The sequence below is a fragment of the Nerophis lumbriciformis genome, linkage group LG17, assembly GCF_033978685.3.
Source record: "Nerophis lumbriciformis linkage group LG17, RoL_Nlum_v2.1, whole genome shotgun sequence".
In the NCBI taxonomy this organism is placed as follows: Eukaryota; Metazoa; Chordata; class Actinopteri; order Syngnathiformes; family Syngnathidae; genus Nerophis; species Nerophis lumbriciformis.
Window position 1 is genome coordinate 25,135,001 of NC_084564.2, and position 25,917 is coordinate 25,160,917.

Consider the following 25,917-nt stretch of genomic DNA (forward strand, 5'->3'; position numbering starts at 1 on the left):
ATCAGGTGGACTGTGATGCCTTTAAGAACATGGAGACATAGCCATACCAGTTGGTAAACGTTCATTCAGAACAAGAGCCAGAAGTACATAGCATTTTTCACAAATTGTCATAAAAAATTGCATGTATTTTGATTTTTGGAGGGGTTAACCCTGGTATTAAAATGTACTCTACACGTATTTAAGCCGCACCCACTAAATTTTAGGAGAAAAAAATGTTTTTTTACATGTATTAGCCCAGGGGTGTCAAACATATGGCCCGGAGGCCTGAACAGGTTTTATCCGGCCCGTGGGATGAGTTTGCTAAGTATTAAAATAGGCCGAAATTTTTGAATGAAAGAAACTCCTGTTCTCAATGTGTCCACTAGATGTTGCAATAGCAATTCTTTGTGTCTTTGTAGATGACGCTACATATGTAAAAGAAAAACGACATATTTTTGCACCAGTGGAAGAAAATGAGCAAACTACTTAAATGACATCCTGTAATTTGATTTTGATATTATTCTTTTATCTTTATTAACACCAATGAGTTGACTGATGAACATTAACACATAATTTATTCAGAAACTAAGTATAACGACAAATAAAGATAGAATTCTATTAACCGCAACATGTAAGTGTAAAAAAAAAAACCCAACATGATTTGTACATTTTTCGAATATGCTTGTTCTATTTTTAAACAAAGAAAACAATCTGAAGTTGTCTTTATTTTTAAGTTATCGTGCCGTGATTTTACCAGTCCGGCCCACTTGGGAGTAGATTTTTCTCCATGTGGCCCCCGATCTAAAATTAGTTTGACACCCCTGTTTTAGCCGCAGATACATACGTTGTGAAATGAGATATTCATACATACGGTCATTTTTTCCAAATGGTTCCTGCAGCGCGGCAGTAAAACGGCTGATCAAACAAAACAGAAGTCATCGTCATGGACCCACTAGCAGTGAAAGCTAGCTCTCCAATCAGCTAAACAGACTCAATAACTCCATAAGACATTTTGGTGAATTTACGAAACTATATAAATACAAAAAGAATGCCAAAGACACTTGTAAATGTGTTCGCATATTTGCTCATGCTAACAACGCTAACTGGATTACATAACGATAACACGTACAACTATGCATGAAAACACTCCTACAGAGTTCCTACATGGGACGGTTTAGTAACAATGAATAGTTTTATTTTTATTTTAAAACTTACAAACGTTGCTTGCCGTGATGAATAAAGAATCCTTTCCAGCAGAAATGCTATGGACGGTTACACGTCCGGTTCACGGCATGAAACAGGAAGCGCATTTTCAACCCGCAGCACCTGCAGTGAGTGAACTCGTTCAAAAGATGGCGCCATACCAGAAACAATAACGCACCTTTTTAGTGTCTCTGTCACTGTAATTTGAAAACTATTTGTTGAACACAAAACATTATCGCCATTAGCGAAGAAAAATACATTTTTAGCTGCACAGTTTTATAAACCGCAGGGTTCAAAGCATGGAAGAAGCAGCTTATAGGCCAAAAAATACAGTACTTTTCATGTCACATGGCAGGATTCCATGTTGCTGTGAATGTGCACGCGGTTACGGCAATGTTCTGTTTAAAATGTATGACAAATTGATTGTTACAGCTCTGATGCGCCTTTTCTGTGTAAAAGTGGCCAGAGCAAAGGTGCCCAAACATTTTGCTTCCAAAGGCCAAAGGGAAAAGGCGCCAAAGGGTCGCAGGCCAAACACAGCGATTGTAAGCGTACAGCAGCACCATAAGTTTAGCCCCGTACTGCCATATATAAGGAAGTGGAGATTGTTTTTGATACTAGTTAGCCTTGAAGGTATGCCATCAATGATTGTTTGGGATTGAAAGAGATCAGTATGAATATGTATTTCATTTGTGAAACCACTCTTGGGCAGGTCTTGGATCAAAATAGATTACCGCTCCCGTCTCCTCCCACCGTACACAATCGAATTTTACAAGCCTTTGGCTTGGTACTACAAAGACAGCTTTCGTCTGTTCAATGGGAACTCAGTTTTTTGATCATTTACATACAATTTTTCTGACAGATGGTACCCGTTTTTGTGTATTTGGGATCCTCCTAAGTCCCAAAGCCTTGGTTATGTCAGCAGATATCTCCATATATGGTAGAGGTTTACCCAAAGTGCTTTGTGCGAGTCTGCCATTTATCCAGTTGTAGTTCAAAGTTGTAGTCAATAAATTCCTATCCATCTATGCACAATTTTGACCAAGGCTACAAGGAAGTCTCATAATGGGACCCTTTTATCATATAATATTGTAAATAATGAAATTACGTAGGATTACTTTGTACGATTATTTATTCTGGTAAATGCCATAGAAACATATGAACCTAACTGGCTATTGAACTGGGTTAGTAATAGTAAAGCCCAAACTGAACTGTCGTCCTCCTTTATAGCTGCCCTGCCTACACGCACACACACTGTCGCTAGTCACGTGGTGTTATCACAATTTGAAATCACAAAACTCCTCAGCTTTAACCGCCAGATTGCTACAATATTTAGGAATTTAAAAAAAATCTACTTCACCTTGTTGGTTGATCTTGATGTGCGGAAGAATAATGACTGAATAAGCAGTGGAACTCGTTCAGCACCAAGCCCCACAATGGCTGTGCTGCCGGGCACAAAATGGTTGCACTGCGATGCACACAATTAGTTCACCAAAGCATTTATTTTTTTCGTACAATGAGGGGTTGATAAATTGAGTTAATCCATTACTATGATAATGTCTACTCTGTGTGTGATTTGGCATCTCACTAATCAACTTTACGCTGAGATTGTTTTCATTATTTTGACAACTCCAGCATCGTTTTCTCTGGGCTGGGCAGCCTTCATGTGCATCAGTCCTAACGTCAAAGAGGAGGGCGCCATGAAGGAAGACGCCGGCACGCAGGACACTCCCTACACGGAGGTTAGGGTTATAGCTCAAATCCTTAATCATGTCACCAATCTGCTTTCTAATGGACTTTTGTGGCCATGTTTAGGACACCTTGGTGGATCAGCTGGAACTGTGTGTGGACTACCTGTGGAAATCTGAGAGATACGAGCTCATTGCTGACATTAACAAACCTGTCATTGTCGTTTTTGAGAAGAGGCGAGACTTCAAGGTGTGTTTTGGTGATTTTACAGCGTTTAATGAGATATGTTTGGTTATTCAAAGTCCCGTATTATGCTATTTCTTAAGCCAGTTCTATTAACATAGCACCAAATCACAACTTGTCTCAAGGCACGTCACACGTGGAGCAGGTGTAGAACCACACTCCTTATACATTAAAGCAGTGTTTTTCAACCTTTTTTGAGCCAAGGCATCATTAAAAAACGAAACTCAGTAGCCGATATTGACTATAAAAAGTCGTTCTCGCAATTTTTGGATATGACTTTAAACCATAACCAAGCATGCATCACTATAGCTCTTGTCTCAAAGTAGGTGTATTGTCACCACTTGTCACATCACACACTGACTTATTTTGAGTTGTTTTGTGTTTTTCTGTGGGTAGTGTTTTAGTCCTTCTCTTGTGCTCCAATTTTGGTGTTTTTTCCTGGTTTTTTTGGTATTTTCCTGTTGCAGTTTCATGTCTTCCTTGAGCGCCATTCTCCACACCTGCTTTGTTTTCGCAATCCAGACTATTTAAGTTGTGCGTACGCTATCCTTGTTTGTGGGGACAGTGTTGATTGTCATGTCATGTACGGATGTACTTTGTGGACGCCGTCTCTGCTCCACACACTGTAAGTCTTTGCTGTCGTCCAGCATTTTGTGTTTTGTTTACTTTGCAGCCAGTTCAGTTTTAGTTTTGTTTTGCACAGCCATGCCTAAGCTTCAATGCCTTTTCTTTTTGGTTTAAGCATAAGATACCTTATTACCTGCACGCTGCTTCCCGCTGTCGTCTGCATATTGTGATCACGACACTACGTGTTCCCGACATCTACAAAGCAATTAGCTACCTGCTGCCACCTACTGATATGGAAGAGTATAACGTGGTTACTCTGCTGAGCTCTAGACAGTACAGACACTCAAACGATGGCACATTATTTACGGATTATAATTACTTGTGTACAAAAAATATTTTTAACCCAATTAGGTGAAATTACATAACCTCTCACGGCACACCAGACTGTATTTCACGGCACAGTGGTTGAAAAACACTGCATTAAAGAGAATCAACTGAACCCTGCATGTGCAAGCAATTCGCCGCAGTGGCAAGGCAATCCTGGATAGAACCCAGGGTATGTTGGGTGGCTGCTGTTGGTAATGTTGCAACTTTCCAATAACAACAAAGAAAGCATCATTTTCCGGACAACAGAGCGCACCGGTATATTAGAGACTTAGACTTAGACTTCCTTTTTACTGTCATTCAAATTTGAACTTTACAGTACAGATAAGAACACAATTTTGTTGCATTAGCTCATGGTAGTGCAGGATAAAAAATCAATAAGGTGCAGATATAAACAAATAGATTACTGTACAGATAAATATATTGCACTTCTGCATATGCATCCACGTTTATGGATGTATGTTATATTGTCTTTATATTCCAGCGAGTTAATCCATTTTTGGAGGAATTTAGGGGATAATTATGATGCGTTCAAGAGTCTTACGGCCTAAGGGAAGAAGCTGTTACAGAACCTGGAGATTCTGCTACGGAGGCTGAGGAACGTCTTTCTAGAGTCCAGCAGTGAAAACAGTCCTTGGTGGGAGTGGGAGGAGTCTCTGCAGATTTTCTGAGCCCTGGTCAGGCAGCGGCTTTTTATTTTATTTTTATTAGTCGCACCCACTAAGTTTTCGGGGCAAAAACATATTTTTCTATATATTAGCCGCAGATATATACGTTGTGAAATTAGTTATTTACATACAAATATTCTGTAAATGTCTGTAACACGGCAGTGAAACGGCCGATCAAACAAAACAGAAGTCATCGTCACGGAACCACCAGCTGCGGAAGCCAGCTCTCTAATCAGCTAAACAGACTCAATATCTCCACGGTGACATTTTGGTGAATTTACTGAGAAATTTGTAAAACTGAAACAACTAAAAAAAAAGAGTGCCATTGTAAGTTAAATATACTAATGCAGACACTCGTAAATATGTTAAGATATTAGCTATTGCTAACGACGTTGGCGTCATTACATTAGGATGCATGAAAACTCTCCTACAGACTTCACACATTGGACGGCTTAGTAAGTATAAACGGTTTTAGTTATACCGTAAAACTTGCAAACATTGCTTGGAGTGATGAATGAAGAATCCATACGAGTAGAACCGCCACCGATGGCTTGAAGACTGAACCGCTCTCCGGTTGAAAAAGTACTACCACTAAAAAGGAGGGAGGACACTGTAGCACCTGCAGTGAGTGAACTCATCCAAAAGATGGCGCCATAGCACAAACAATAAAAGCCCTTCTGATTGCTTGTTGTTTTTTTTACTTTCTTTATCGCCGTCAGTGAAGAAAAATCCATAAATTACACGCAACGTCTGATAAGCCGCAGGGTTCAAAATATAGGAGAAAAGTAGCTGCTTATATTCAGTCATTTACGGTGTGTCTGATATAAAACACTAAAACGTACAGTATGGCTCCATTTTTCAAAATGCGCTAGCTCAATGGTAATTTACATTTGATTTGCAATTGATAGGCTACTGATTAGCATTAGGGATTTTACATGACGATTTCAACACCTCCAAATTTGGTAATGACAACTACAACTGAGATGCACAGCTGTTGTGTAGTAAGTACAATACATACAGTATAAACACTTTTTAGGGCTCAACAAAAAACTAGATCCATCTGAATAGCAAAGACTAAAGTAGACTAAAAATGTACCATAGTAGCAATATAAAATTATAACATATATGTATTATTTACATATTATATATACAGTATATAATATATACTGATATGTTATATAATATTATTATATTATATTATATTTCTATATAATATATACAATATACCAGTGTTTTTCAACCTTTTTTGAGCCAAGGCACATTTTCTGTGTTGAAAAAATCCGGAGGCACACCACCAGCAGAAATCATTAAAAAACGAAACTCAGTTGACAGTAAAAAGTCGTTGTCGCAATTGTTGGATATGATTTTAAACCATAACCAAGCATGCATCACTATAGCTCTTGTCTCAAAGTAGGTGCACTGTCACCACCTGTCACACCACGCCCTGACTTATTTGGAGTTTTTTGCTGTTTTCCCGTGTGTAGTGTTTTAGTTCTTGTCGTGCGCTCCTATTTTGGTGGCTTTTCCTCTTTTTTTTGGTATTTTCCTGTAGCAGTTTCATGTCTTCTTTTGAGCGATATTTCCCGCATCTACTTTGTTTTAGCAATCGAGAACAGTTGTTTTCATCCTTCTTTGTGGGGACATTGTTGATTGTCATGTCATGTTCGGATGTACATTGTGGGCGCCATCTTTGCTCCGCAGTAAGTCTTTGCTGTCGTCCAGCATTCTGTTTTTGTTTACTTTGTAGCCAGTTCAGTTTTAGTTTGGTTCTGCATAGCCTTCCCTAAGCTTCAATGCCTTTTCTTAGGGGCACTCACCTGTTTGTTTATTTTTGGTTTAAGCATAAGACACCTTTTTACCTGCACACTGCCTCCCGCTGTTTCCGACATCTACAAAGCAATTAGCAACTGGCTGCCACCTACTGATATGGAAGAGTATTACACGGTTACTCTGCCGATCTCTAGACAGCACCGACACTCAACAACAACACATCATTTGCAGACTATAATTACTGGTATGCAAAAAATACTTTTAACCCAAATAGGTGAATTTAGATAATCTCCCACGGCACACCAGACTGTATCTCACGGCACAGTGGTTGAAAAACACTGCAATGTACAACACATCCCAATTACCATGTACAATATTACAGTATATGTAACAGCTGCAGCATAAAAGAGAGAGTGGATCCAGCAGAAAATATACATTATAAACAAAGAGCGGTAGTTAACATAGAATCGGTCAGGTAATAGACAGATATCATCTATTGCTATATGGCGAGTGATTATACAGCTGGATGGAGTGCGGAATGAAGGACTTCTTGAATCCAACACTGTAGGAACGAAGCTGAAGGAGCCTGTTGGAGTATGAACTCCGCTGTCCCTCAATTGTCTGGTGGAGTGGGTGGGCAGGATTGTGCATGATGGTGAGCAGTTTGTCCAGCGTCCTGTGAAGTGAAGTGAATTACATTTATATAGCGCTTTTTCTCAAGTGACTCAAAGCGCTTTACATAGTGAAACCCAATATCTAAGTTACATGTAAATCAGTGTAGGTGTCAGTGGGAGCAGGTGGGTAAAGTGTCTTGCCCAAGGACACAACGGCAGTGACTAGGATGGCGGAAGCGGGGATCGAACCTGCAACCCTCAAGTTGCTGGCACAGCCGCTCTACCAACCGAGCTATACCGCCCCATACCGTCCTCCTTCCTGTCCCTCACTGGCACAAACGTCTCCAACTTTCCGGATCAGTTTGTCAATCCGGTTTCAGTCCCTTTCGCTGGTGCTGCTCCCCCAACAAACCACTGCAAAGTACAGGGCACTGGCCACGACAGACTGAAAAAAGATCTCCAACAGCTCGCTGCACACATTAAAGGACATTACTTTGTAACATTTTGTGAATATGTCCCCCATATAAACATCAAGGGAGATATAGTTCTCTTATATCGTCATTAAAGAGAGCCTTAACCTGTGTTTTTTGGTACCTGCAGAGGCTGTCGGAGCTCTACTACGACATCCACCGCTCGTACCTGAAGGTGACAGAGGTGGTGAACTCAGAGAAACGCCTTTTTGGACGCTACTATCGCGTAGCTTTCTACGGACAGGTGAGGGGGCGTTACTAAATGTCATTATGTTTAGAATCATGTTGCTCTGCATTTGTTATTACTTTTAGATAAGGTTACAAAGGTATAAACGCAGTGCATTAATACACCACTTCAACCATTAGTTTTATGATCATGAGTGAGGAGGTGTACCTAATGCTATGGTCAATAGGTAAGGACCACATTATTCTCAGTGCCAGTGTCTTTAATTTCTCTGTTTGCTCTTTTCTTCTTTTTTGTACTATATTCTATGTCAAGATCACGGTAAGTTCTACTGTCTTTTGTTGGTCTGTTTGCCATATTCCTCAGCGCTAACAACTTTGCTCCCCTCCTCTCCGTTTGCCGCTATTAACTAATCTAATCCTCACCCTTTAGATAGGTTCGTGAAAAGCTTGCTGTGCTCCGTTTGACTCCCTCTTTAATCCCAAAGCGGTTTTACTCCTCAACGAATTAGCGCAGACAGGAAGCTTGTCTCCAAACCACAAAGGGGGCGACATCAAGACTGGCTTGAGTTCAGTCACTTTGGGCTGTAACCACATGTACTGTAAATGCTCTAATTATTGCCAGGCTTAAATACTGTATAGTGGACAACACAGCAGCAACAGAACCAACGTTGCAATAAGCTGTGGGGAGCAAACTGCTCAGTCAGCAATAATACTGCTGATAAATTAGAAAAAAAATAACAGTGTAACCAGGGTTTCTGTGGGTCATTGAAAGTAATTAAATGGATTTTGCGAATATTAAGGCCATAAAATAGAATTAAAAAGCATCAAATTAGGTGGCCAGAGGCGTTAAAAAAATTAATACCATTTTAAGCCTGGGCCGATAAATAAAAAATTAACTTAATTACTTTGCCGTCATTAACAAATTGCTTTGAGCGTGTTTATTCGACAGTGGAATTACATAAACAGAGTGAACCTCTTCTCAGTCAACCACAATCTTTGTTTCGACATGAGCAGGCAGGACCTACTTGCAATTCTCTTCCACACGTTTTCCCTTTCCTGTGTGTATCAGTGACGTGCGGTGAGGTTGATGGCTGGTGAGGCACTGACTTCATCACAGTCAGATTTACAAACATATGAACCCTAAAGAGTATCTTATTCACCATTTGATTGGCAGCAGTTAACGGGTTATGTTTAAAAGCTCAAACCAGCATTCTTCCCTGCTTGGCACTCAGCATCAAGGGTTGGAATTGGGGGTTAAATCACCAAAAATGATTCCCGGGCGCGGCGCCGCTGCTGCCCACTGCTCCCCTCACCTCCCAGGGGGTGATCAAGGGGATGGGTCAAATGCAGAGGACAAATTTCACCACACCTAGTGTGTGTGTGACAATCATTGGTACTTTAACTTAACTTTAACTTTACAAAATACAAACTGTAGCACACAAAAAACCACATTTAAATAAAAAAAAACGTTATTATGGTTTTACCTTTACTTATAAATGAAGTCCATGCGCCGCTCCTTTTGAACAAAAGCATCGATAACTTGTTTATAGAAGTCTTCCTTATCTTTCTTCAGTTTTAAAAGTCTCTCTGTCTCGATGGAGATCTTCCTTTAAGTATTACCTCCTGCTTCGATTGAAAGTCCAGTTTAGAAAACTGTTTTATTTTAGATATGTAATCCTCCATGTTAATAGTCCAGGCAAGAGGAAAAAATAAACGATCGCTGCTAACTGTTGCTGCTTGTTGTTACTTCTTCTGCAGCCGAGTAGTCGCAAGAATGATCTCTGGGATCACTACCGCCCTCTACCACCAGGAGGCGGGATTACTGCGAGCCTCACACAGTGCGTCTTCGCAGCAGTTTTATGATTGCTCAGCACAAGAAATACGTTACACACATACAGTTGTTGACAAATACCACAGCTAACTAAACTATGGAAATGTATAATATAATTAATATAGCAATACGGTCTCACTGCACAGCAGGCCAGCAGTTAGCCGAGTCATTGCGCAATCCATGGTGAGGCTCAACTCAGTGACGTGCCTCAACTGGCTGGTGACTCACCGCAAGTCTCTTCTCAGTATTTGAACGGCAAATGTGAAAATTCAGCGATTTTGAATAAAAATAATCTAAAACTGGTGAAGTTAAATGGAAAATAACTTTATAGTATAATCACTGGATACATATAACAATTTAATTATTGTTTTTCTTTTTACATTTTTTTTCTTTCCATGATGGCACGTGAGGCCCCGCTTCATCTGCCTCCCCTGACTGCACGTCACTGGTGTGTAGGTAGCGACACTCACTTTAACGTTGGAGCAGGAACTAATCATTGTAATACAAAACCCAAAACCAGTGAAGTTGGCACATTGTGTAAATCGTAAATAAAAACAGGATACAATGATTTGCAAATCCTTTTCAACGTATATTCAATTGAATAGACTGCAAAGACAAGATACTTAACATTCGAACTACGAAACTTTTTTTTTTTTTAACTTAGAATTCAATGGCAGCAACACATTGCAAAACAGTTGTTCTTAACATTTTTGACAATTTGCTCACGCATTTGTTGACAAAGTGGTGACCCTCGCCCCATCCTTGTTTATGAATGACTGAGCATTTCATGGAAGCTGCTTTTATACCCAATCATGGCACCCACCTGTTCCCAATTAGCCTGTTCACCTGTGGGATGTTCCAAATAAATGTTTGATGAGCATTCCTCAACTTTCTCAGTCTTTTTTGCCACTTGTGCCAGCTTTTTTGAAACATGTTGCAGGCATCAAATTCCAAATGAGCTATTATTTGCAAAAAAATAACAGTTTTCCAGTTCGAACGTTAAGTATCTTGTCTTTGCAGTCTATTCAATTGAATATAAGTTGAAAATAATTTGCAAATCATTGTGTTTTATTTTTATTTACCATTTACACAACGTGCCAACTTCACTGGTTTTGCGGTTTGTACAACGGTCACTTTTAAAGTACACATTGCTTCAAAACTGTTGGAGAAGACGATCGCAAAGGTGGGCTGTGTTTTTTCCTCCTAACTTTATTTCAACAACAAAAGGATACATGCAATTCAAACAATCAGAACACACAAATAAACATGTGTCTTTACAGTTTTTCAAAATATGAACATAGAACATTATTTTTCTCTATAATTTTCAAACATCCATCCATCCATCCATCTTCTTCCGCTTATCCGAGGTCGGGTTGCGGGGGCAGCAGCCTAAGCAGGGAAGCCCAGACTTTCCTCTCCCCAGCCACTTCGTCCAGCTCCTCCCGGGGGATCCCGAGGCGTTCCCAGGCCAGCCGGTAGACATAGTCTTCCCAACGTGTCCTGGGTCTTCCCCGTGGCCTCCTACCGGATGGACGTGCCCTAAACACCTCCCTAGGGAGGCATTCGGGTGGCATCCTGACCAGATGCCCGAACCACCTCATCTGGCTCCTCTTGATGTGGAGGAGCAGCAGCTTTACTTTGAGCTCCCCCCGGATTTTCAAACAGTAATAAAGAAATTGAAACAAAACTAGCACAAGGAAAGATTAAACAAAATAAACATGAAACGATGTGGAAGGGATAACAAAAGATAATAGAACTAAAACACTAAAGTATCATATGACTTTTTGTTTGTCTTTGGTGGAAATGGTCTTTATAATTTTAGGATGTGGGAAGTTTTCATGGCCTTTTGGTTTTCTTCGTCATCATTGGTAAACAATGTGGTTAAACCCAGAAATGCCTTCTGCAAGGTGTGTAAAACACCTCCAAACTTTTGTCAATGGGCATCAACCTGCAATTAAAGGCAGGCAGCAGTTAAGAGCGCCAAATTTATTTTGGTGTGACCATCGAAGCAACTTGTGCTGTGTAAAAATAATGAAAATAGAAATAAACACTCACATTAAAATGCAAATTTTCTGAAGTAAAAGTTAATGTAAACTTTTCAACTATTCAAGATAATCATTGTCAAATGATGCCAATTTTATCAATACAGACAATTGTAAGCGTTTGACTACCATATTTTACGGACAATATTTTTTCCTTCAAAATTCGACAGTGCGCGTTATAACCCGGTGCGCCTAATGTAAGGAATAAGTTTGGTTGAGCTTACCCACCTCAAAGCTATTTTATTTGGTACATAGTGTAATGATGAGTGTGACCAGTAGATGGCAGTCAAACATAAGAGATAAGTGTAGACTGCACTATAATGGCAATATGACTCAAGTAAACAACACCAATGTTCCATTGAAAATATAGAACATTACACACGGCGCTCAAAAATCTATCAAAATGTTTTAGTACGACTTTGGTAAGCTATGAAGCCACACCGCTCGAAGGATTGTCGGCGCATTAAACACACAAGTATTATTATGGTGTGTGTATAAGGTGAGACATGTTATCTGGTGTTTTGTTTGGCATTATCATGCAAAAGCAACTTTTCTTACCTTCTGGTACCTGCTGATCTGTATTTGGGATCTGCGTAAATCCTGAAAAATTGTGTGTGTCCGCGCCAATGCCGTAGTCGATAAGCTTCTTCTTTTTCTCTATCTTCTTGTTATGGGACAATCATCCTCCACTGTTGCCATTTCTAATAAAAAGTAGTGTAAAGTTCTTACTTATATCTGTCAGTAAACTGGCCATGAAAGCGCTAAAACATACCGGTGTAGTGAGTTTACATAATTCACCCAAGGAACTTTAGTTATTAGAGTTCCGGTCGGACGGTTTTTCACGGGACACATTTCCTGTGTTGTTGTTTTCGGATGAGGAGATGCTGCTCCCTTATTGAATGAAGTAAAGTCTGAATGTCATTAAAACATTTAGCGCCATCTTTTGACGCTTCTTCCACTCCCGTCCTTGCACGCTACACCGCTACAACAAAGATGACGGTGAAAAGACGCTGCCGAAGGTGAGCCACGTAAATAAAACCGCCCACAAAACGGCGCATCCTGAAGCGACTGTCAGAAAGCGACTTGAAGATGATCTGTAAAACATCTTCTATGCAACATTTTGACCAAAGAACCACCATTACATGTTATGTAGACCACAAGGAAGGGTTTTACACTTAGGAAAAAAATTATAATAATATGACTCCTTTAATGCGCCTAATACATGAAAAAAGATCAAAAATGGACTATTCATCGGCAGTGCGCCTTTTAATCCGGTGCGTCCTATGGTCTGTAAAATACGGTATATATAATAACTATCTGCAGAAGCACATGAGCGTTACATTTATTTTAAGAGACACTAAAAACGGCATTAAAAGAATTCAATTAGACTTGCTGATACTTGCAGAATCCCTGGTAACACACGAGTTTGACAACAGCAACATTTTGAAGTGCATGCAGAGGTAAATAAAGCTGCTGAATTCCGGCCATTTGTGTTATTTAAAATGCAGGAATTTTGGGACATAATGAAGAAGAAGGTTCCCTACAGCCAAATATGTGTATTGTAGGCTACACACCCACCAAACTCTGTAGATAAATGACTGGAGGCGTTAACTGATTGCACATGTGTGTTGTGTGCCGGTGGCAGGGTTTCTTTGAGGAGGAGGAGAGCAAGGAGTTCATCTACAAGGAGCCCAAGCTGACCGGTCTGTCGGAGATCTCCCAGAGATTGCTTAAACTCTACTCAGACAAGTTCGGAGCGGACAATGTCAAAATGATCCAAGATTCCAATAAGGTAAGCGACGGCGAGGTCTAATTGTTTGCGACTGTTCAAATATGGCTGATTGTTGAACAGGTGAACCCCAAGGACCTGGACCCGAAGTTCGCCTACATCCAGGTGACGTACGTGTTGCCTTACTTCGACGAGAAGGAGCAGCAGGACAAGCGGACGGACTTTGAGAGGCATCATAACATCAAGCGCTTCGTGTTCGAGACGCCCTTCACGCTGTCTGGAAAGAAACACGGAGATGTGGAGGAGCAGTGCAAGAGACGCACCATTTTAACAAGTGAGCATTGAAATTTCTTTTTGCATTTTTTTATATTAAACAAAATTAAAGTGGCTTTTTGCAACCTTTACACTGATGCCTAAAGGGCGCTAACTTTCCAATGTTAACAGAAAATAAGTATGAAGTACTGCATTATGTAATTGTATACATCTTTAGTACTGTGTACTTAATAGTAATAGTTAATTCATCATATCTAATGTGTATTTTTATACAACCACAATTTAAATTGTACTCCCTTTACACTAAGTGCAATATTACCACTGGCTCAATACTACATGTTATCACGTATACTTAGTTTTTGTTTATTATTTGCTGCATTTTTTTATACTGGTACTCAAAAAAGCTCTATTCAGAGTATGTACCAGCTGTTACTCAAATCTTTTTTTTTACTGTGGCTCCATCTGCTGGATGTGCATCAAAATGTAGTTTTTGCATTAAATAAACATATGATTCTCAAACTTTTTTCACCAAGTACCACTTCGGAAAACACTCTGTGGAAGTCGCTTCCTATTCGTTCCACTATTACATGTCGCAGGAGCCAGGCGAGCCGTTTTAACCAAGTTTTGAATGCTCTTTCAACAATACAACAATCTTTTCAGATGTTCGTCTCCAAGTTTCTCCTCCTCCTCCTGCACCCGGCCGCTCACTGTTAAAGACAACAGATGATTAGATTAACACGTACCACCTGTGAAATCTAATCACCTGCCAGCTTTGTCTCGCCGTCAGCACATGCCCCTCCCCTGCTCGATGGTGCTCGTCCTCAGCACCATGGACAGCGGCGGTGACTTTTGCTCCTGCAGGCAGCGCTGGCTATGCCTCCCTCCACACACTCATTATGGCACCACCATAATGACCAACATTAAAATACAGTAGTGTAGTAGGCATACGTATTCATTAAAGGCCTACTGAAATGCGATTTTCTTATTTAAACGGGGACAGCTGGTCCATTCTATGTGTCATACTTGATCATTTCGCGATATTGCCATATTTTTGCTGAAAGGATTTAGTAGAGAACATCGACGATAAAGTTCGCAACTTTTGGTTGCTGATAAAAAAGCCTTGCCTGTACCAGAAGTAGCAGACGAGTAGCGTGACGTCACAGGTTGTGGAGCTCCTCACATCTGCACATTGTTTACAATCATGGCCACCAGTAGCGAGAGCGATTCGGACCGAGAAAGCGACGATTTCCCCATTAATTTGAGCGAGGATGAAAGATTCATGGATGAGGAAAGTGAGAGTGAAGGACTAGAGGGCAGTGGGAGAGATTCAGATAGGGAAGATGCTGTGAGAGGCGGGTGGGACCTGATATTCAGCTGGGAATGACTAAAACAGTAAATAAACACAAGACATATATATACTCTATGAGCCACAACACAACCAGGCTTATATTTAATATGCCACAAATTAATCCCGCATAACAAACACCTCCCCCCTCCCGTCCATATAAGCCGCCAATACAACTCAAACACCTGTACAACACACTAAAATCCCACAGCCCAAAGTACCGTTCAACTCCCCAAAGTTCATACAGCACATATATTTCCCCAAAGTCCCCAAAGTTATGTACGTGACATGCACATAGCGGCACGCACGTACGGGCAAGCGATCAAATGTTTGGAAGCCGCAGCTGCATGTGTACTCACGCTACCGTGTCTGCGTATCCAACTCAAAGTCTTCCTGGTAAGAGTCTCTGTTGTCCCAGTTCTCCACAGGCCAATGGTAAAGCTTGACTGTCATCTTTCGGGAATGTAAACAATGAAACATCGGCTGTGTTTGTGTTGCTGCATCCGGCCGCAATACACTGCTTCCCACCTACAGCTTTCTTCTTTGCTGTCTCCATTGTTCATTGAACAAATTGCAAAAGATTCACCAACACAGATGTCCAGAATACTGTGGAATTTTGCGATGAAAACAGACGACTTAATAGCTGGCCACCATGCTGTCCCAAAATGTCCTCTACAATCTGTGACGTCACGCGCAGGCGTCATCATACCGAGACGTTTTCAGCAGGATATTTCGCGCAAAATTTAAAATTGCACTTTAGTAAGCTAACCCGGCCGTATTGGCATGTGTTGCAATGTTAAGATTTCATCATTGATATATAAACTATCAGACTACGTGGTCGCTAGTAGTGGGTTTCAGTAGGCCTTTAAAAAACAAGGCAGTGGTTTTATTTAACAAATACATTTATTATTTGGGACCACTGTAGTATTACACACAGTTTGAACTGTAACACTGTTTGAATATAGGAAAATAAAACGCTAAACTTTAATCAAATGATTCTTTGGCGTACCACTATATCTTATTTGTCAAAGTCAAGGCCCGCGGGCCACATCCGGCCCGCAAATGAATTATCTATGGCGCCCGATGATATTTGATTAGTATTAGAACCGGCCCGCAGGCCACAGCCGCCTGCTGCTGTTTTGCATGCACCAATACTCCATCACTGTTGGCGCTAGGAATTTTCAAAATGTTCAAGTCGTAAAAATGGGGTCCCACGTTTTTGTAAGCGTTTTGAAAACAAATAATAAATGTATGCATTATCCTGTTATATCTCACATTCTATATTGTGTTTTGGAAAAAGGTTGTCATAAATGTTACTTAATTCATTAAAAAATAAATAATACAAATGAAAACCAATTTTTATGCATATGTAAATGTATTCAGTTATAAACATTCATTCACTTTCTTCTTTCCTTCATGAATCTAAACTTTACCACTGCCGGTATTTTTTTCTATATTTTTATAGTAATATTTTCAGAATGTGTTTGTTCTATTTTTGGCCAAAGTAAGACAAAGAAAACAATCTGAAGTTGTCTTTATTCTTTAGTTTTAAGGCCATGATTTTAATAGTCCCGGCCCGCGTGTGCACAGATTTTCCTCCACGCGGCCCCTGAGCTAAAATGAGTCTAACACTCTTGCACTAGATCAGGGGTGTCAAACGTACAGCCCACGAGCCGGATCAGGCAGGCAAACAGGTTTTATCCGGCTCGTGGGATGAGTTTGCTAAGTATAAAAATTAGCCGAAATTTTTTAATGAAACAAACTGCTGTTCTAAATGTGTCCACTAGATGTTGCAAAAGCAATTTTTTGTATCTTTGTAGATTATGCTACATATGTAAAAAAAAAAAATTATAATAAACCACATGATGTTAGTGCACCAGTCGAGGAAAATGAGCAAACTACATAAATAACATCCTGTGATTTCATTTTGATATTATTTTTTTATCTTGATAGATTGCAAATGAACACCAATGAGTTGACTGATGAACATTATCACATAATTTATTCAGAATGTGTAAATAACGACAAATAAAGATAGAATACTATATTGTGCCGTGATTTTATAAGTCCGGCCCACTTGGGTGTAGATTGTTCTCCTTTTGGTACCCGATCTAAAATGAGTTTGACACCCCTGCACTAGATGAAGCCTGCCTACCACAGTTGGTATACGTATCACAGTTTGAGAATCCTTGCAATGAACTAACTTAATTAACATAAGCCCATAGCTTGTTCTTGACGTAATTAACGATTAGTTTTATTGGCTCATGTTATTATCTTTGTAAAGGCAAACTTTATAAACAACTCTTGCATTTTAAATAACCTTTCAATGTCTTTGTCTTTCCCCAGCAAGCTCCAGCTTCCCTTACCTAAAGAAGCGTATCCAGGTGGTGGAGCAGCAGAGCACGGAGATGAACCCCATCGAGGTGGCCATCGACGAGATGTCGAGGAAAGTCTCGGAGCTCAACCAGCTGTGCAACATGGAGGAGGTGGACATGATCCGACTGCAGCTCAAACTGCAGGGCAGCGTCAGTGCCAAGGTGTGCGTTCTCCTCTCACGCTTCTAACTGTGGGGAAATGCTTTGTTTTTGGCCCTCACCTGACCTTTTTTCTGCAGGTGAACGCTGGACCAATGGCCTACGCTCGAGCCTTTTTGGAGGAGAAGAACGCCAAGAAGTATCCAGACAACCAAGTCAAACTGCTGAAGGAGATATTTAGGTAGGATCCTACTGCAAATAATACTTAATTGAAGACAGTTCATGATATGAAAAAAAAGCCAAAAAAGGAGGTGTGATTGGTGTGGCCATGCTGGGGTCATATGATCAAATATCAGCCTATCATATTATATCAGTTATATTTTGATTAACTAGGATTTTTGTTGTTGCTTTTCGGTTTGCGGCTACAAGAAATAGGAACATAGCATATGAAGCGGTACCTCTGGGTTTTTAAAACGTCCAACGAAAACCAAATTATACAAAAAACAAAGTTTTTTTTTTCCCATAAGAAAACATGGATATCCAATTATTTCCTTTCAGACTAAAAATATGAACACATAACTAGAGATGCCGATAAATGCTTTAAAATGTAATATCGGAAATTATCGGTATCGGTTTCAAAAAGTAAAATGTATGACTTTTTAAAACGCCACTGTGTACACGGACATAGAGAGAAGTACAGAGCGCCAATAAACCTTAAAGGCACTGCCTTTGCGTGCCGGCCCAATCACATAATATCTACGGCTTTTCACACACACAAGTGAATGCATAGCATACTTGGTCAACAGCCATACAGGTCACACTGAGGGTGGCCGTATAAACAACTTCAGCACTGTTACAAATATGTGCCACACTGTGAACCCACACCAAACAAGAAGGACAAACATATTTCGGGAGAACATCCGCACTGTAACACAACATAAACACAACAGAACAAATACCCAGAACCCCTTGCAGCACTAACCCTGCCCACTTCAACCTCCTCATGCTCTCTCAGGGAGAGCATGTCCCAAATTCCAAGCTACTGTTTTGAGGCATGTTAAAAAAAAAGAATGCACTTTGTGACTTCAATAATAAATATGACAGTGCCATGTTAGCATTTTTTTTCCATAATCACTAATAAGCCGGAGTTCTTTGAACGCAGATTTTTTGCAATTTCTTGCATTTCACTTGCAACTTTCTTTGGTCCCATGATGGCCTATTTTGTGGCCGTACTCAATAAAAAAAAAGCACAGAGACTGAAGCACCAACACACTGGGTTCTTTGTTTGAACACCCCAGTTTGTTATGAGCACGATAACCGCAAAATGAATTTACAAAGAACTTCCTCAAACCAAAGTGAGGCACGCAAAAACCGAGGAACTACTGAATTGTATAATGAACATAATCATTTTGCATGCCTTTGACACATTTATTCCTTGTTCACGTTGCATAGAAACACCAACTAAGTGTTGTGTTGTTTTTGCCATGCAGGCAGTTTGCAGAAGCCTGCGGTCAGGCGCTGGATGTGAACGAACGTCTGATCAAGGAGGACCAGCTGGAGTACCAGGAGGAAATGAGGGCTCACTACAGGGACATGCTGAGCGAGCTGTCGGCCATCATGAATGAGCAGGTCTCCACAAACACTCCATTGTCTTTCTCTGAGACATCTTCCATTTTCTTCACTCTCACGTCACAACATTGTTGTCATTTCTTTTCACCCTGCAGCTGCGAAAACGTGTTCTCGCCTCCAGCGCCACTTCTCTCTCTAACAGCTCTCTTTCCACTCTGTCTAAGACTGGTATGTCTTTTCTCAGTTCCACTCATTCATGCTTCTTCATCCTGCCTGTCTCACACACACACACACACACACACACACACACACACACACACACACACACACACACACACACACACACACACACACACACACACACACACACACACACACAACATCTTACACACAATAATTGTCAGCGCCACAAGGTTTTCACCTGTTGAAGAAAAGTACAATTGGCCCGGCGGCCAATCTGCTTCGTCACATCCTTTTATGTTGCGCGCCATATAAGTTTACGTGGCACGCCAAATCCTTTTATGTGGCCCACCACATCATTGTTTTTGACCTGCCACTTCATTTTATCTGGTAGGCCCGCCACATCCTTTAAAGTTGGCCGCCACATTCTTTAAAGTAGCTCGCCTCATCCTTTTATGTAGCCCGCCTCATCCTTTTATGTGGCCCGCCACATTATTTTGTATGGCCCGCCACATCTTTCAAAGTAGCCCGTCGCATCCTTTTATGTAGCCCACCACGTTATTTTATATGGCCCTCGACATCCTTTTATGTGGCCCGCCACGTCATTTAATGTGGCCTGCCACATCATTTTATCTGGCCCGCCACGTCCTTTTGTATGGACCGCCACATCTTTCAAAGTAGCCCGTCGCATCCTTTTATGTAGCCCGCCTCATCCTTTTACGTGGCCCGCCACGTCCTATTATGTGGCCCGCCACATCTTTCAAAGTAGCCCGTCGCATCCTTTTATGTAGCCCACCACGTTATTTTATGTAGCCCGACACATCATTTTATGTAGCCTGCCATGTCCTTTTATGTCGCCCGCCACATAATTTATGTGGCCCGCCAAATCATTTAATGTGGCCCACCACATCCTTTAAGGTAGCCTGTTGCATCCTTTTATTTAGCCTGCCGCATTATTTTACATGGCCTGCCACATTATTTTACATGGCCTGATACATTATTTTATATGGCCTGCCACATCCCTTTATGAAAAACATTTTAATGTGGCTCACCACATCCTTTAAAGTAGCCTTTTGCATCCTTTTATTTAGCCCGCCACATTTTTTAATGTGGCCCACCACATCCTTTAAAGTAGCCTTTTGCATCCTTTTATTTAGCCCACCACATTATTTTATATGGCCTGCCACATCCTTTTTAGTGCCCCACCACATCCTGTCGCATCCTTTAAAGTAGCCCGTTGCATCCTTTTATGTAGATTGCCACGTCATTTTATGTGGCCCGCCACTTCCTTTAAAGTAGCCCGTTGCATCTTTTTATGTAGCCCGCCACGTCATTTAAAGTGGCCCATCACATCCTTAAAAGTAGCCTGCCTCATCCTTTTATATGGCCCGACACATTATTTTGAATGGCCCGCCACATCTTTCAAAGTAGCCCGTCAAATGCTTTTATGTAGCCCGCCACATTATTTTATATGTCCCGCGACATCCTTTTATGTGGCCCGCCACATTCTTTAAAGTAGCCCGTCGCATCTTTTTATGTGGTCTGCCACAGCATTTTACGTGGCCCGCCACATACTTTTATGGGGCTCGCCAATAATTTAATTTTACTTGGCCCGCCACGTCCTTTCGTATGGACCGCCACATCTTTCAAATTAGCCCCTCGCATCCTTTTATATGGCCCGCCACCATCCTTTTATGTAACCCGACACATTTTATGTAGCCCGCCATATCCTTTTATGTCACCGCAACATAATTTTTGTGGCCCTCCAAATCATTTAAGTGGCCCACCACATCCTTTAAAGTAGCCTGTTGCATCCTTTTATTCAGCCTGCCACATTATTTAGCTTATTTAGCCTGCCACATTATTTTACATGGCCTGCCACATTATTTTACATTATTTTACATGCCCTGCCACTTTATTTTACATGGCCTTTATGAAAAAACATTATTTTGTGTCCCGCCAAAAATTTTAAGTGGTCCACCACATCCTTTAAAGTAGCCTTTTGCATCTTTTTATTTAGCCCGCCACATTATTTTATATGGCCACATCCCTTTATGTGGTTCACCACATCCTTTAAAGTAGCCTTTTGCATCCTTTTATTTAGCCCGCCACATTATTTTATATGGCCACATCCCTTTATGTGGTCCACCACATCCCTTTATGTGGCCCGCCACATCCTTTTTAGTGCCCCGCCACATCCTGTCGCATCCTTTAAAGTAGCCCGTTGCATCTTTTTATGTAGACTGCCACTTCATTTTATGTGGCCCGCCACTTCCTTTGAAGTAGCCCTTTGCATCTTTTTATGTAGCCCGCCACGTCTTCTTATATAGCCCACCACGTCATTTAAAGTGGACCACCACATCCTTTAAAGTAGGCCGACGCATCCTTTTATGTAGACTGCCACATCATTTTATGTGGCTGCCACATCCTTTAAAGTAGCCTATCGCATCCTTTAATCTGGCCCGCCACATCCTTATATGTTGCCTTTTATGTGGCCTGCCAAACATTTTAATGTTGCCTGCCACATAATTTTATATGGCCCGCCAAATCCTTAAATGTGGCCAGCCACATCCTTTAAAGTAGCCTGTTGCATCCTTTTATTTAGCCTGCCACATTATTTTACATTATTTTACATGGCCTGCCACATTATTTTACATGGCCTGATACATTATTTTATATGGCCTACCACATCCCTTTATGAAAAAACATTATTTTGTGACCCGCCAAAAATTTTAATGTGGCCCACCACGTCCTTTAAAGTAGCCTTTTGCATCCTTTTATTTAGCCCGCTACTTTATTTTATATGGCCTGCTACATCCCTTTATATGGCCCGCCACGTCCTTTGTAGTGCCCCACCACATCCTGTCGCATCCTTTAAAGTAGCCCGTTGCATCCTTTTATGTAGACTGCCACATCATTTTATGTGGCCGCCACATCCTTTAAAGTAGGCCGACGCATCCTTTTATGTAGACTGCCACATCATTTTATGTGGCCGCCACATCCTTTAAAGTAGGCCGACGCATCCTTTTATGTAGACTGCCACATCATTTTAAGTGGCCGCAACATCCTTTAAAGTAGCCTGTCGCATCCTTTAAAGTGCCCCGCCACATCCTTATATGTAGCCTTTTACGTGGCCTGCCAAACATTTTAATGTTGCCCGCCACATAATTTCAAATGACCCGCCAAATCCTTAAATGTGGCTGTGGAAGTTGCTTCCTAGCAGTTCCACTGTAGACACGGCACAAGAGCCAAGTGTGCAGTTTTTAACAAAGGTTTTAATGTACATAGGTTTTATCAAAAGTATTTTTCCCCCAGAACGTGACTTTTCAGTCATGTCCGTATCCTCTCTCCCCTCTTACTCCCGGCCGCTTACTGTTAAAGACAACAGATGATTAGATTAACACGTACCACCTGTGAAATCTAATCACCTGCCAGCTGTGTCTCACCATCAGCACTGCCACGCCCCCGTCTGATGGTGCTCTGTCCTCAGCACCGTGGACAGAGGCGGTGACCTTTGCTCCTGCAGGCATTGCTGGCCACATCTTCCTCCACAGTGGCCAGCCACATCATTTTAATGTTTCAATCTACGTGGCCCTCCACATCATTTACGTAGCCTGCGGATACCTGAAAATGATAAGCATCAATAATCTGTCTTACTAAATTTGCTCTTTCAATTGTAACAGAAAAATGGTATGTTCTGCATGAAATTGCATATCTTTTCAACTTTAATTTGATCTAATAATGCAACAAAAATTATATTATTACCGTATTTTTCGGAGTATAAGTCGCACCTGCCGAAAATGCATAATAAAGAAGGAAAAAAAACATTGCACTGGAGTATTAGTTGCATTTTTTGGGGAAATGTATTTCATAAAACCCAACACCAAGAATAGACATTTGAAAGGCAATTTAAAATAAATAAAGAATAGTGAACAACAGGCTGAATAAGTGTACGTTATATGAGGCATAAATAACCAACTGAGAACGTGCCTGGTATGTTAACGTAACATATTATGGTAAGAGTCATTCAAATAACTATAACATATAGAACATGCTATACGTTTACCAAACAATCTGTCACTCCTAATCGCTAAATCCCATGAAATCTTATACGTCTAGTCTCTTACGTGAATGAGCTAAATTATATTATTTGATATTTTACGGTAATGTGTTAATAATTTCACACATAAGTCGCTCCTGAGTATAAGTCGCACCCCCGGCCAAACTATGAAAAAAACTGCGACTTATAGTCCGAAAAATACGGTATATAGTGTTATATCATTTTTTGTAAAAAATAAATACAAATTGACTTATTGACACCTTGACTTATGATTTTAAAGCAAGTTATCCATTAATTTGTACGTTAAAAAAAATCAGCAGCGACGGAACCAATGTTGGAGTAGCAGGGAAGGGGAAAACTGATCTGTAAGCTTCGTCTACTTACAGTCTCACAGATTCACGCTGGAAGCCAGTTGCGCAGATGACAGGGTTTTTAATGTTTTCACAGTTCTCCAATAGATACTTTTGTGTTGACCTCCTTGTCCTCATTTAGCCGGCCACTCACTGTGCAAGACAACAGATGATTAGATTAACACGTTCCACCTGTGCAATCTTAATCATCTGCCAGCTGTGTCTCGCCGTCAGCACATGCCACGCCCCCGTCTGATGGCGCTCTGTTTTCAGCACCCTGGACAGAGGCGGTTACCTTTTCTCCTGCAAGCGCGCTGATCACATTCCCTTTCCACATGCTCAGTCAGCATTAATGCCGCTGACGAGGTCACAGTTAACAGCCCAGCTGAATTTGCACACTATCTAACCTCCATTTTGTTTGTGTGTCCAGATTCCTCACTCAAGGCAACCCGGAACGGAGCGCCACAGCGGCTTCTGAATGGCTAAAAGGCGAACAGGAAGTTGAGGAACCTCGCCTTGTGCTTGTTTGTGGTAGAAGAAGACAAAAGAAAGAAGAAGTGTGTCGACTGTGCTCGTGCTCGTCTTGCTATTGTCCTGTCGTTGAACATGGCCGGGGTTGAACCCGGGGTAGGTTCTGTTTGTTTTGGTTGTAGAAGAGTCGGCATCATCAGCTTACACACTGACAAGCGAAAACATGCTACTTAAAGACCCTTTAGAGTACAGCGACCTTACTGGGCTGGAGCTGCGTTCAGCATATTCACACGTCCTTACCAAAACTTTCCTGGTGCATTTTCAACTTTTTCAAGAAGAAATCTGTCTTCAAAAAAAGCTGACAGAAAAGAGCTGAACGCGCCTCCAGTCGGTGTTTTGAATGTAGAGCAGCGCCACAGTGCTAATTTGTATCCTTTGCTAACATGACCCAAATATCAGCTTGCCCATTTTCAAGCGGGAACCGCTCAAACAAAACAAGAATAGTTATGTTTTGTAACATTTTTACGGTGCAAAATGCATTGTTACTGTTATTATTTACTGTTTTGAATTGTACATAAGAAATATTAATATTTAAAACATTTGAAATGTTCCTTTTTTAATGAAATATACATATAAATATTTGTTTAGCTGACTTAAAAAAGTTTTATGTATAACATTTAAATAAAAATTTGTTAAGGAGTGATTAGTGGGTGAGAAATTTTGTTTTCACGTCTATTTTTGCAGTGTTTTTAATACTCACATTTGCAAAAAAAAAGCATTTAACTCTGACAGTTTTCTTCACAAAATTCTTCACAAAATGAGTTACGCCTGCACAAAATAGGTAGCATAAGTAGTAATACCATATTGGTGGTAGTATTATTACTGTAAGTACACATTGTATGTTTACATTACAGTTACTGTACATATAGTAATGTTCTAGTCGAAAAAGACCTCAACGGCGGAGTGGGCGGATGATGGCCTTTCCCTTATGTGGGCTCTGTACCGAGGATGTCGTTGTGGCTTGTGCAGCCCTTTGAGACACTTGTGATTTAGGGCTATATAAATAAACATTGATTGATTGATTGATTGATGGTTGCATAGAAGCTCCACAACGGTCACAAAGGCGGAAGAAGGCTGCAGCAAAGATGGGCCCCCAATTGTCTTGGTTTACATGCCATTGGACCCTGGCCTTTTCTTTGTCAAGGACAGTGTAATGGCTGTCTGTGCACCAGTCTCCCCACTTTAAAAGATTCCACGCACAGGCGTTCTCCTGAAGGCAATCCCACCAACAGGAGGACAATCATACTCGTTTCGAGTGATCGCCGCCGCCGACGAGTAATGTTTTAGTGTAAATTGTGACCCATACATAAATGAACACTCTAGTCACTAAACAGGTCATAGGATCGGATCGGGGGCTGAAATTCGGTTAATGAGAACACCGGCTCGAATTTGAGAGCAATTGGCAACAAATGTGTCGTCTATCCACAGTGCGAAGCGCGTTCTAAGATTTTAACTCTCACCACCATGGCGAAAAATACATACGTTTCTTCCAGGTAACATTATCACTGGAGGACTAGAGAAAAAGGAATGCCTCAGCATGCTACACACACACCGAGTAGGACGACACAAGAAGCTAGCCGCTAAATCTTCAATGTAAACTAGAGTGATCGATCCAGATGTCGATACTTAGTGTAGTATCAGTATATAAACAACGCTAAAGATCTTTTTATTTTCTTGTTTTTATTATTGCAAAATTATTTTTGGGGGTTGTTTTTGTTATTGTTTAAGTCTCTGGATACAGAGAGGCTTTGAATAGGAGC

The 25,917-nt window shown here is 40.9% G+C and overlaps 1 protein-coding gene across 2 annotated transcripts in view; it reads left to right on the plus strand.

Moving 5' to 3' along the window:
* dock10 (dedicator of cytokinesis 10) overlaps positions 1–25,220 on the plus strand; it is a 120,273-nt gene extending 95,053 nt beyond the window's left edge. Inside the window, exons 48-57 of one of the 2 annotated variants that reach the window (XM_061972969.2) lie at positions 2,818–2,924; positions 2,998–3,120; positions 7,718–7,831; positions 13,292–13,438; positions 13,499–13,709; positions 17,340–17,530; positions 17,608–17,708; positions 18,958–19,096; positions 19,192–19,264; positions 24,057–25,220. In XM_061972969.2, the coding sequence (XP_061828953.1) occupies positions 2,818–2,924; positions 2,998–3,120; positions 7,718–7,831; positions 13,292–13,438; positions 13,499–13,709; positions 17,340–17,530; positions 17,608–17,708; positions 18,958–19,096; positions 19,192–19,264; positions 24,057–24,112 (1,262 nt within the window). In that variant the 3' untranslated portion in view covers positions 24,113–25,220. The remainder of the gene's footprint in view (positions 1–2,817; positions 2,925–2,997; positions 3,121–7,717; positions 7,832–13,291; positions 13,439–13,498; positions 13,710–17,339; positions 17,531–17,607; positions 17,709–18,957; positions 19,097–19,191; positions 19,265–24,056) is intronic. The other variant, XM_061972970.2, reaches the window with a different exon arrangement.
* Positions 25,221–25,917: the final 697 nt, after the last annotated feature.